This window comes from Alligator mississippiensis, chromosome 6 (assembly GCF_030867095.1).
Source record: "Alligator mississippiensis isolate rAllMis1 chromosome 6, rAllMis1, whole genome shotgun sequence".
Taxonomy (NCBI): domain Eukaryota; kingdom Metazoa; phylum Chordata; order Crocodylia; family Alligatoridae; genus Alligator; species Alligator mississippiensis.
Window position 1 is genome coordinate 21294858 of NC_081829.1, and position 13628 is coordinate 21308485.

The following is a 13628-nucleotide window of genomic DNA, read 5'->3' on the forward strand; positions in this document are numbered from 1 at the left end:
TGCGGCTGTGACAGTGCGAGGCTGGGGTTTCCACGGAGACCCACGCAGGCAGTGCTGGCAGGGTGCTGCGGTGGGACTGGGGCCGGGATTTTGTGACAATGACAATGTGGTCACAGCTGGGGCAGAGCCAGGATCTGCTGCCTGCATGCCCCTGCCTGGGGCCTGTGGGCAGTAGGGCAGAGCTGTGATCTGCTGCCTGCACACCCCTGTCCAGGACATGCAGGCAGCAGATTGAGGCTCTGTCCCAGGTCTGGTCCTCACTGTCACTGCTACAAAATTCCAGCCCCGGAGCAGCTCCCAGCCCGGCCACGTACCCTGCCAACGCTGTTCGGGCAGGACTCTTTGAAAATCCTGGCCCCACACTGTCCCGGCCCCACTCCTCCTGGGGTCTTCATGGAAACTGGCTGCAGTGACATGGGCAGGGGCTGCTGGCAAATGTAGTCCACCCCAGGCTAGATCCACCATTTTGCCCACCCCTGTTTTAGGAGCTCTGTGGGTTGAATGATATGGCTCTGTTGGCTGGATCTTTGCCACCTCTGCTTTGGAGTATTAGTTTAATATTTGATCAAGCTGGTAACCTGGCAGTTCAATGTTTATTCACAGGTAAACAAAATGGAGCTTGGCATTTCACTATGAGAAAGTAGCTTTCAAGGATTGGTCTTTCATTTGGCATAACTTATCCAAATCAGGCTTCCTTTTTGAATTTGTCTTTGAAATTTTCATTGCAACTAAACTGCCTTCCACCATAAAAATATCCTTTAACACTTGCAAATGTTGTCTCCTAAGTATTAGAATCAAATATCTAACTTACATTGTTTTCCTGAATAACTAGATTATAAATGAGAAGGAAAGTGCAGAAGACCTTCAGAATCAATTATTTGTTTTGTATTAAATGTGGCTGAACTGAGCCATTACAGCACACCCTTTCACTAGCCAGTGAAACGTGTGGTATCAAATAAGCACTGTTGGCTCTCTATTAGGTCTTGAGCAGCTCAGGGTTTGGGAGTGTACCAGGAGTCTTGACTCAAATAAACATGTTTAAGGGTGACTGGATTTTCAGAAATAATGAGCACCATCCTCCCTCAACAGGAGCTGCTGGATGTTCACCACTTCTGAATATGCCACTTCTTTATATGCCTAAATATGTAGATATAGTCCTAACTTCAGGCCCCCTCTATACATGCAGATAAAGGTGTGATGGGATCTAATGCACGATCCATGCCATGCACGCATGGCAGGAGGCATGATTGTGGGATCAAGCATTAGATCTCATTGCAGCTGATTTCATGCACCCCCGAACCCTGGGCATTGCGGCAGCTGTGATCCACCAGGTTCAGGTGTTTCATACACACCTGAGCCTTGGGCCTCACAGCAGCCTCAACTTCCCAGGCCTGGTGGTTTCACACTGGGCATGGTGTGCCCCTATGGCTGGGAGCCCCACCAGCTAATAAGGCTCCCAGCTGCCCTGTTATGCATGCAAATTTAAAGATTAACAGCAACCAGCTGTAAAGTTAGTATACATTTTTGAAGTCTAACTTTATAGGTGATTGGAGCTTGTTATGGTGTGATAGCCACTTTTCACATGTAGGTGGTTTTAAGGTAATTGTGCAGTTAACCAGTTAACTGTGCAGTACCTGTAACACGTAGAGGGAGCCTTAAATTCTTAGCTCTGTGCAGTGTTTACTAATTGACAGTGATTCCTAAACTCAGGGCTGTGATCCCACAAAAATTCATGTGGCAGTTTGAACACGCAAGTGGGGATCATAGGCCCAAATATGGGGCTGCCAATGTCTCCCTCCCAAGCTTAGAATGGTTGCTCTTGAGCCAGACTTGGGCATTTGGCACTCAGCTGTCAGGAAGTTATATTGTTACATTAACATAAAAAATACGGGAATATGGCTTCTGGCCGGCAGTCTAATTGCACTAACTTAAAAATATACGTATCTCATGTGATGAGGGATTGTGACAAGTCTCTTAGGACAGGGATAAGCAACATACATTCCACAGAGACACTAAATCTGGCCTGCGGAGCACCCGTGCTAGAGCTGACCAGTGAAGAACTGTGCTGGGGCTAGGCAGCTGGAAGCTGTGCCTGTATTGCTGCTGCTTCTCCCCATCCCCTGCTTCTGGCTAGCTTTCAGCCCGTGGGGAACTGTGCTGGACTGGGCAGCACCTAGTAGTGCCCATGCTGCAGCTAAGGGGGTGGAGGGTAGGAGGCAAGGAGAAGCAGCTGCCAGATTCCTGGCCCCAACACAGGTATGGGCTAACCCTTTTTGCTGCTGAGGTGCCGTTGAAGACATCCAGCCCACACTGAACCGGAATCAGGTTGTTTCTGCCCATGGCTTGAAAAGGTTGCTGAGCCCTGTCTTAGGAACTTGTTGATCAGCAAGAAAAAACAATGGCCACTAGAAGGAAACAAATTAATGCAAGTACTGAACCATGCAACTGTATCTGCAACTGATTTGCTGTTTTGTTTCTCATAGCACAGGTGCAGCAATGATCAATGGCTCTCAGCATCCATCTTCATCATCATCTGTCAATGATGTGTCTTCAATGTCAACAGATCCAACATTGGCCTCTGATACAGACAGCAGTCTAGAAACGTCAGCTGGACCTCTGGGTTGCTGTAGATGACTACTTGGGGTTTTTTTGGGGGGTGGGGTGAGAGAGGGAACCTCTTAGTCGTTGACAGGACACCTTTAAAAATCAGTGGTATTATTTTGAGTGTTTTTAAAAAATTATTGTAGGATTCATTTGAAAGTGCTGTAATTTTAAACTAAGTTGTGTTATAAGCAGCCATACACAATGTATTTTTTGCTGTAAGTAACTCTGTAAAATATTAAATCCGATAATTTTTATCATCATTTAAAAATCTGCATATTTGCTTTACTATTATGCTGCTGATCTTTTTTTACTGAATTTGTAAGATTTGTTTTATCAAAGCACATATTAATGTTGTGTCATTACCATATCATGAAATATTTAAGATTTTATAGGGGTTTTTTTTTGCAATTTCTATTGGAATTTTATTCCATATGTTTTGTTCATGATATCCTTTAAAAGTTTTATGCTTGGTCAATTTGTCCTTACCCCAGATAACAGGAAAAAATACAGTGTAACCAGTTAGTTTCAGGTGTGCTATTGTTGTGGTAACAGTGAACGAAACCTCCCTTTTATTCTGGCCTCTCACCTGTAATTCAGTAAAAGCAACAGTTAGTGAGTTTTGTTAGAGAAACAGTACATGCCCCTTTGCAGAGCAGCCTTATCTTAACGACTGTACCAATTTCAGAAAGTAAAGCAAAGCATATCTTTAAAGCTGCACAAATCCCTAGCCTGGTAAGGGGATCTGGTGCTTTCTGCAGAATCATGGCACGCTAAAGCTTATGATCACATAAAACAAGAAGAGGATACTTCATGAATAACACATTACAATGCAAATAAACTGTTTACTTCTACTAGCTATTAGCCTGTCTCTGTACACAGAAAACAAAGTATACCCAGGATACTAGACTGCCAAGAGGGAAAACTAGTATGCTGTAGCACAAGGGCGGGCAATTATTTTGGGCGGAGGGCCACTTACTGAGTTTTGGCAAGCCATTAAGGGCCGCATGACAGGCAGCCCAGGGCAGATTCATATTAATTTTCTACATTTTTTAGGGGCCCCACGGGCTGGATAGAATGGCTTGGTGGGCCACATCTGGCCCGCGGGCCACATTTTGCCCACCCCTGCTGTAGCAGCTATCCATTCATATAGCATGTGGGACTTTGGTTTCCTAATAGTTTTGTGTATTAGGATGTGTAAGTTCTTTGTTGGGGGTATGTGTGTATTACTGGGAACACTCCAGCTATTTAACTACTCTTTCTCCACTCAAAGAAACAAAAATCCTGTAAACCAGCCCCTAAAGGAAGAACCTCAGGCAGTAGCTAATGCATTGTGAGCCATCCTAAGGAGGGCAAAATTGTGATGAAAAAATAGTATTTATTTCTTTTGCTATACCTGAAGACCAGCTTAGCTGAAATCTTAATAATGGTACTTTTTAAGTGATTTATATTAAGAAAGTTTGAGCACTAAAGTCCGAGCATCCAATGCACTCCTTTTAAACAAAAGACAATTAAATGTTAGAATAGTTGCTAATTAGTCACAAAAATGGTGCTGCTCCTCACAGAACTTTTAACTGTTTACATTTTATATTTACTGAATGATTTATGTATAACAACAGATTTAAGTCTGTTTATATCCAAGTTAAACATTCAAAGTTTTATTCCTTTGAAAAATGCAGATTGCTTGTGAATTTATTTAGGCTGTGCTAATTGATTACTTTGTGTAGATACATATTTTGTGAAACAGATTACATTTGAAAAGGAATTTAAATTAGTGGCATATATGAAAATGCATATTTAAAAAAGCATGCAGTTCTTACCAGTCACAAAGCATAAAAAATGAATAAGGCTAGTTATTGGGATTATCCAGGAATGAAACTGATGCTGCTCATTATTTTTTCCCCTTAGAATTTTTTGGATAGAATAAATATCCTCTTAAAATTACACTTTGATGAGGAAAATGTCCTATATCCCCATTTTATCTTTATTTCTCAATAACTAAAATTCCTTGTTTAAAACATAAAATGCAGGGTTGCAAGAACTGATAATGTCAGAAAGAAAGCTGACTCTAACTTGATAAACTGCAAAGTTGTTACTTTAGTTTCCTGGCTAGATTCCTGGTAAGTGTATCTGTGTGTAGCATTTATGTGCTGGCTTGCTTTGGATATTTCAGTGTTACATTTTTAGAATGCATGCTTGTTGAGACAGTTGGGTTTTTTTCAGGGTCTGGCTAAACTGTCTGATACCTCAAAGACCATGTTGTTTGTGTTTATTAAGCACTGGAGCATAGTGGACCATTTTCTTGTTGTATTTGGACCAACAGGGAAGTTTTATCTTTTTTATCGAATTTTAAACTGTCAAGTAAAGCCAAACTTATCGCATTATTATGCAAGATTAGATGGTGATATGGTGCAGTTACAAAGCCAGAGAAACTCAGTTAAATCTGACAAAATTACTTCTGATTCATGTCAGTGTAATTGAGAGCAAAATTTGTTTAAGCCAAACATGGGAAAACAGTTTTCTCTGATTTTGGAGGGGTGATTGTAACTTTGTAGCACTTGAAGTAGCTGCCCACTTGACTAATCAACAGTGATATAAAGGTTGCTCTTGATATAAAGATTGCTTTCCTAAATGTGTAGGGCTTGATTAATTTCTAATGCCAATATAAACCAACATTGATAGTTCCAGTGAATTCATGCACACTGGTGTGAGTGAGATGAAAATGTTAAGCCCATAATGTTCTGCAGTAAGGATGGACAAAGTGAGGGATTTTTTAAGACAGCATGCACCCATTTGCAAGTTAATCGGTTGTTTGTAGTCTAAAAAGCCACTTCATTCAGGGTGGAGTGTTGCATGTTGGAACCACAGACCTCTCCTAGGCACCATCCTCAGAGCAGGTATGCAGATTCTGCATTTTGCTATATTTTATACAACTTATGTCCAGACCTTCAATTCCTGGCTTAATTCCAGTTCTGCTAACTTCCAAGCAAAGTGAAAGAGTTCCACTGTTCTAAGCCATTGTAACATTTTGCTAGTTTAATTTGCAATCTTTATTCAGTGAATTGTATTTCATATTTCAAGGACAGTTGAACACAGATGCAGGCAGGAATCAGGTGGCTGGTTAGAAATGTCCTTGATGTTCCAGCAGTGGTGATGGTGTAACCATGAAGATTCGCCATTCTGAGAGGAGCAACATTTGCAAGGCAAGGCAGTTTGTTTGATTTTTTTGTTGGATTAGCTAGTGTGTTTGGGAGAGAGAGGAAAGATGATTTCAGGTTTCAGGCACCCTTTGTCAGGTCTGGGAAAGAAGCAGGCACAATCCAAGCTAAGCACATGTTGTTTTGGTCCGTTGGTGAGCTGTTGTTCATTTAGATACGTATATATTGTACAGTGCACCTTACTACTTATGATTTGTGAAGTTTGATTTATTCTTTTTAAATGATTCCTTGGTGTTTCGCTCCCAGTAGTCTTTGCCATAGTATGTGCAGCTTTTCACCTCTAGGACATGGGTACTAGTCCCTTCCTGATCAGTCATGAATGAAAATAACTCACATAGTGCATATGTAAACTGAGGTAAATGCCTGTCTGGCACTGGACTAATTCCCACCCTTCTGGGTAGTTGCAACAGAGAGACAGAGCAATGGAGATAGGTATTCTCTTCCTCTGTAGAGAATTGGGTCCTTTTAGCTTATGATAAACATGCTGATAGGGTAGGGGGGGGTCTGTGTTTGTGTTCAGAGAGGTCCCTAGTCATTCCAAAGGAAAGAAGAAAACTTGATGTCTTTCATCTGATCTATTCCATGTGCATGTGTGTTATAAAACTGCTGAATTCCCAAAGCAATACTAACGAAATGAACAACCTTAGGCTGTAAATAGACATCTCATTTGAATTGTCCTGGGGTTTGACCTGGATCTAAGCAGACTCATTGCAGTCATCTACACACATTGCCCATTCAAGCTGAGTTGCTGCTCTCCTCCAAAGAAGCACCGAGGAACACAACTTGGCTGTCCAAGTAAAAAGCACAATAACCCTACAGACACACAGCCACATCCCAGGAAAAAGCACATCTTACCCACATACTTCAGAGGGACTTGAAGAAAGACAGTGGACTTGTATGTCTGTAGGATCCTGGAACAAAAGACTTTTTCCTGGGACAAATTTGACGTCTGTTTACAGGGTTTATAGACCAGGGGTGGCCAACCTGCAGAGTGTGTGCGGCATGTGTCAGACTAGGGAGGAGACAGGCAGCACAGCAGCACATGGGGCAGGAAGAAAGCAGCAGAAAAGGGAGCAGAAGGGGATTGGGGTGGCACTCATGGAGGGTGCAGGGCTAATTCATGGCACATCTGTCCAAAAGCCTGGCCCCCGCTGTTAAGATTAACCTGGACAGACCCACTGTTCTCAATTTAATTAATTCTGTTAAACTCAGTCATCCAGATGGTTCAATCTTGAATGACATAGATCAACTTTCAGGTTTGGTTCTGAAGTTGAAAGAGATGTGCTGTATTTGCGATACCAGCTTTCAGGTAAGAAAATGCACAACACGAAAAGAGCTGTATTACTTCTCAACTTAAAAGACCAAGGAATTTGTACAGAATAGAGCAAACTAGGTATTTACAAGTTTATAGCGACAGTGCCCTCTACTGGTATATTCTACCTGTAAGAGGTATGATGAAGTTAAAAATCTATGGATTTATAATAGGGAATGTACTCCTCTGAGAGGTAACTAAGGCTACTGATTTCAGAATGCAAGAACAAGGCACCAGTAAAGCCAGTCTCTAGCATACACAAGAATACACTGGTCCTATATTAAGCACCCACCTCAAAGCTACAATAAAAAAACGACAAAAGCTAGTAAATGAGAACACGCACACAATATTATACAGCCTTTGATGCTCTTAAAATGAGTTTGTCAAGCAAGAACATATGAGGATAGGGGGAGAACATTCCAATTTGTATATGTTTTTCTTAGCTTGATTAATTGAAACAGTCCTGGATGGGCTCTCTCTCTCTGAATATCCATCCAGCTCACTTTGTGTGTAGTGGTTTGTTTAGGCTGTTGACTCTTATTTTCCTATTGTTTTAGCTGACTTACTTTTCCACCTCACATAGAGGGGGAAAACTTGCATACAAAGTATCAAAGGAGTGGAAATGGAGTAGAGGCTATCTGTATTTTTCAGTCAGATTAGAAAGATATTCTTTATGGAAGAATGTGTTGTAGTTCTAGCTCTCATCCAGCTTTCCAGTTCACTTAATTGTTCTTAGTTAAGTGCTCTTAACAGAGTTTTAGTGAGAGTCATATATTGATTCCCCCCCTTTAGATTTCTCTGCATTTGTTGTGAATAAGTTATCTTCATGTGATGTTTCTACTTCCACAGCTGAAAATTTAATCTGGGTTTTTATTGAACTACCTCACACAAACTTTCTATGCTTTCTCGAGTAAATAGAGCTAACCCTTTCTATTGGTTCTACATTGAATGTGAAATATAAAGTACATTTCCTTAAAAAAAACACTATTGGCCAATGTTGAGACAGTACCAGTAACTGTTTCCTATATACTTCACATAAGATGTCATGTGTAATATATAGTTTATGTACAATAATGTGCATTCAGAAAATTGTGTTAGATGTAAATTGGTGAGTTTATTAATGTAGTCTGTTTTGTAGGTAAAATAGCTTACTAGTACTATCAATCCATCCTTTACATTTTACAAAAGGAATAACTCTTGGTAAGCTTTGCATACAGATAAATTAACTTTTGTAGGCCCAATATCTAGTCTATTTTTGAAAGTTCTGAAACTTTTAACTTATTACTGAAGTGGAGAAAAACTGGATAAATCCATTCCTCCTGGTCTCTTCAATGCAGATACTTGAGTTTATTCTGTCCGAGGAAGTGCAGAGGGGAAAACCACGCCTATTAAATAAGGAAAAATAACAGTTGATTTTCTTTTTCACGTATCACCCTACCTATTTCTTTCTACCCTTGCTATCCCTCCCCACCCCCAACTCCCTCCAAATAAGCCACGGGTGGGGAAATACTGAGATCATTGTGGTTTTTTATCATTTCATGCCATAAGCCATTTCACATGCACCACTGGAATGTATACATTGTTACCTAGTATGTCAATTGGTTATAATGATATTTTAAATAAAAAAGGATAAAAAGTTGTTTGACCACTATGCCGTTAGTGTTTTTTCATTGCTAGGCTGGAGTGCTAACAATGTATAGTGAATTTCATCATGAAGCTGCAGCTTAATTGTTATCAAGTTGGTCCATTAGGAAATATACTGATTTGTTTCATGGTGCTATAGTCCATTATAGCAGGTATGTCTTTCTGGTTGGGGCAAAACCAGGCCTTCCAGATTCTGGAAGTGGGGTAATGCTGCATGACCTCAACCTCCCATGGGTTCAGCTTCCCTGGCCCTTCCTACAGGATATTTAAACAGTGAAGTTGAATTCTGCCTGTTGGCTTGTTTTAGTATTTGGTCATTCTGATGTGTACAAGGGCCATACATTTTGCCTCAGCTGCACTACCCTGGCACTTACACGGAGAGTTGTAGTGATAAGTGAAGTTCAGCATCTCCTGCTGCACTCCCCTCTCTCAAGCATTCTGCATGGAAACAATGTCATCTATTGAGTGGATATGGTTGCCTTAACCCTCCAATGGACTGAAATGGAGCCACATTGGATTGCAGAGGCTGGCTCAACAACCTCCTCCCACCCCTCCATTTCCTTGATCAGTGAAGTCAGAAGGACTTCCACCAGATGGAAGATGGAACTGGAGTCCTTGGAGCCTGCACGAGTAGCCACATACCCTTCCCACTGGCTGCAGTTGGAGGGCACAGCCCAAAGGACAGACCCTTCTGTGTACATTAAGTGATTATGGGGCCCAGCTCCCACCCTTCGCTGCCAAGTAACACAACTTCCAGGGGCTCTAGCAGCAGCACACATGCACGAACCCCATGCAGTCGAGAGGTTGAGCCAAAGGGCCTCTAATCTTGGCAGTCCAAGCCCACAGCATCAGGCTTTCAGCCTCGAACACCAGCCTGCTCCTTGAAATCCTGAAGTAGGAAGAAAGATGGTGAGTGCAACCTTTGAGAGTGCCTCACAAGTGATTTTGGGTGATTGGCTCTCCCTGTGCTGAAATTAAGTATCACTGTATTAGAAAAGATTTAAAATAATTCCGTGTCCTAACGCTGCTCCCCGTTTTTTCCTCCAGCCGATCCTGGAGACTTATCGAAATAGAGGGTCTCAGATTCGCTGGAGCCAGGTTACAATTTGCTGAGCAATTTTTGAATGAAAGGTGCCTGTAAGATTTCTACAGCATATTCTGTTTCATTGAAACAAAAAGCAGGGGGCAGCTGTTAATGAGATGCCCTCTCCTGCAGGGCTCTCCAACTTCTAAGCAGCTGGGAGCTGTACACCCTGCAGGCCATACCAGCGCGATTGCACCAGCGTAAGTCATAGTCTGCATGCCTCAGGAGTGCTCTCCACCTTGATGTACCACACCATGCGGGCACTCTGGGCTCACCCGTAGCTCCTCAGCCATGGGCTCCTCCAGCACCGTGGACTGCACCATGTCATCATCCTGCCACCCTAGGATGGGAGCAGGAAGTGGAAACCAGAGAAGGGAGGGGGAGCTGGGAGACCCCACCTGCTGCTGCAGCTGGAGTGATGCGGGGAGTGGTGAGGGCCCCTGAGGCCTGCCAGTTGGGCAGACCTGCTCTAAGAAATGGCTTTAGCTTAGTGATAACAACTGCTATTTAATTGGGGCCTATTGCCATCAATTTTAGCTAATACCAAATAATGTATTGACGTGTAATTGCATGTTAAATGAATGTGACATATTTAGCTTTGCCTGAAGCCTTAGCTAAGGATGGCTTTGGTTTTGGTGATGTTTAGTCAAATAGTTCAAAAGTACAGACTGAACATGCTCTCACTGAAATGCTTTTGCAAGCCAGCAGCATGTTGAGTCTTTGGCAGTTGTAGCATTTTCTGTCATTGTAGATTCTTACCTGTCTCCTGTTTTGGGAATTTTTTTTCCCCTTTATTTTTTCCCCTCAAGAAATCTTGACAAGCAGAAAAACATATTTGTCCTTGTGCTTTGGGTGGTGCCTTTTTTAGATTTGTTTACATTTGTATTCCTAGCATGCATCTGATAAGCTGTGATTTTAAAAAACGGAAGCACTGTTCTTGCAAGAAGAGCATGCCTTGCTGTTTTGTTTTTTTTTTAAGGCCCAACAAAATTCTCCAGGGTATAAACTAGTTTGAATTTCATTAATTCCAGAAATGAGATCCAGAGTACTAATGGCCTTGCTAAGTACTGTGTAATCTATCCAGTCTTTATTACTGCCATGAGCCGATACTTGTACACTGGAAAAAATAGAAGGTAATTGCTGAATAACACTGCTCTGCACAACTGTTCGTTCAGTCTTGCAGGGTACCCACAAGGTCATTCTCCTTCCCCAAATGTTGCTAATCAGCTTTATGTTTTCATGCACGTTCCTGTGCCAGGATATGAGCTTTCTTGTGAATTCTCATTTCCTGCGCTTTTCCCCTCAGTCTTATCTCTTCTGGTCTTCCCACTCTCTTGAGATGCGTGAATATTAGGGGGAGGTTTTCTGCAGGGGAGAGTGGTCAGGGAAGATGGGGAAGTGCTCAGCCTATTTGCAGGGATCTCATAGCTCCTTTGGGATTTATAGTTACTGTCCCATCCTTCCATGCTAACAGCAGTGGAAAGCCAGGTATTTCTCTTTTGTGCTTGTCATAAAATAAGGATTAGGCCTGTGTGAAGCTTCAGTCGGCAATTCGATTCAGAGGAGCTTCGGCTCAATTCAGCAACTGAATCTCTGAATCTGAGTTGAATTGGGATACCTGTTAAAAGGTCCGAGATTTGGAGAGATTCAGAGATTCAAATTGGCCAGGGAGAGGCAGTCACAGCCAGATGGCTGCAGGTTCTTCTGCGGCTCCTCCAGCTCTGCCTGCCTCTCCCCAGGCAGGGAGAGCCACGGGAGAAGCCCCCATGGCTGCCCTGCCTGGTCCCAGCGTCTTGGCACTTAAAAAAAAAAAAAAAAAAAAAAAAAAAAAAAAAGTCCCGCACTCACCGGCTGCAGCAGAGACAACTGGGGCCTCTGGGTGCTTGTGGAAGAGTCCCCCTGTGCAGCAGGGAGCAGGGGGGATTGCCCATGGTGTGGGTGTAGCATGGCTTGGCAGAGTGCTGCGCGCTGTCTAGGAGCTGGGGCTGAGTGGTGCTGGGCTCCGGCTGGAGTGGCCCCAGCTCACGGACAGCGTGCAGCACTCTGATAAGCCGCACTGCACCTGTGCCATGGGGCAGCTGCTGCACAGGTGCCAGGCAGGGGGAATCATTCCCATTTCCCCATGCTGCGCGAGGGGTCTCTGCCAGATGCCCCCAGAGACCCTGATCCCTGCTGCTGCAGCCAGTGAGTGCGGGTCTTTTTTTTTTTTTTTTTTTAAGTGCTGGGACACTGGGGTGGGGTGGGGTGGGGAATGGGGCTGGCATGGCAGCCACGGGGGCTTCTCCCATGGCTCCCCCGATCCAGGGAGAGGCAGGCACAGCTGGAGGAGCTGCAGGAGAACCTGCGGCCACCCAGCTATGCCTTCCTCTCCCCAGCCAATCCGAATCTCTGAATTAGCACTGAATCTCCAATTCTGATTCAGCCGAATTGAATGGGGATAGTGATTTGAATCGCCAAATCAAATCACTATCCTCCAAATCAGCTGAATCCGAATCGAATACTTCCCTATTCACACAGGCCTAATAAGGATTACCACTTGAATGAGGAAGCCTTTGAGAGAGAATGGCCAAAAAGTCTTGTGACAGTTGCTACACTGCAGACTCTTCAAGGGAAACAAACTAGTTCTTCTGATGCGATGGACCAAAACAACTGAGCAAACTCTTACTTGTTGCCTTGGTATCATTAAATCATGCAGATACAAAATCACTGTAGCCCAAGCTTCTAGTGCCATAACTTTGCTGCTCATGCCAACCAGTTTACAATCTAATCTTCCCTTATTTCCTCATGCCCCACCCATTTAATTGTGTTGTCCAAGACTGACTAGGAACTGCAGTGTTGAGAGCAGGAGGGAACATATGAAGGCAGGAAGAAAAGGGTGATGCTCCTCAAAATGAGAACCCACTTCTACAAGTGTGTATATCAATGCAATGAGACCTTTCCTTATTTTGCACACGCTAATTGGCAGTGACTGTTAACATTTACATTGTTGTTGACACTCCATTCAGAGACATAAGGCAGGTTGCATCTCTACAATGTCAAGCTGCTGGCAGGCTCCGACGGATGTTGCTGCAGTGAAAAACCTTCACCCTGAGCTGAATGCATCCTTTGTAAATGTTAGGGCACAAGCTTGCTTTAGATCAGGAGTGAGCAATTATTTTGGGTGGAGGGCCACTTACCAAGTTTTAGTAAGTTGTTGAATGCTGCGTGGGTAGCCCCACCCCTTGACAGGTGCCCCACCCACTGGTCGCCATCTTGGGACTGGAAGTCCCACCCCCCCCGACCTTTACCACCAGAGGTCCCTCCCCCTGCCCCCAGAAATACTCCTTTCAGAAGGGGTTTTTGCCATCTCAGAACCAGAAAAATACCAAATTCTAAAAACCAAACTTCTACAACATTTATTTATGTGATTTCAAAAAATATTTTGTCCTGATTTACATGTGTTGGTGTAGTGTACGCAGAGGTGATCGCATAATAGCTTAAAATGAAGTCTTACTCTTGTATACTGTGGGGGTGTGGGGTGAGCGAGCATGTGGGTGTGTGTGGATATGTGGGGTGTGGGTGGGTATGGGGTTTGTGGGGGAAGTGGCTGGCGGGGAGGATGGGTTTGCGTCTATGGCAATGCGAGGGGAGGTATGGATGCATGTGTGGTGGGGTGTGCTTGTTGGACTCACCCTATGAACACACACTGTGCCTCCCTCACTACACACACACTCTCTCCTTCCCTCATTGCTCTTTCTGTCACTCTCTCCCCCTCCCTCATTGGGCACAC

The 13628-nt window shown here is 43.5% G+C and overlaps 1 protein-coding gene across 5 annotated transcripts in view; it reads left to right on the forward strand.

Annotated features, from left to right (window-relative positions):
* Positions 1-8782, forward strand: part of MAPK8 (mitogen-activated protein kinase 8) — a 144424-nt gene extending 135642 nt beyond the window's left edge. For 4 of the 5 annotated variants that reach the window (XM_059729696.1, XM_059729695.1, XM_059729697.1 and 1 more), the window contains one exon: positions 2489-8782. In XM_059729696.1, coding sequence (XP_059585679.1) covers positions 2489-2634 — 146 coding nt within the window. In that variant the 3' untranslated portion in view covers positions 2635-8782. Of the gene's footprint in view, positions 1-2483 lie in introns of all 5 variants that reach the window. The other variant, XM_059729698.1, reaches the window with a different exon arrangement.
* Positions 8783-13628: the final 4846 nt, after the last annotated feature.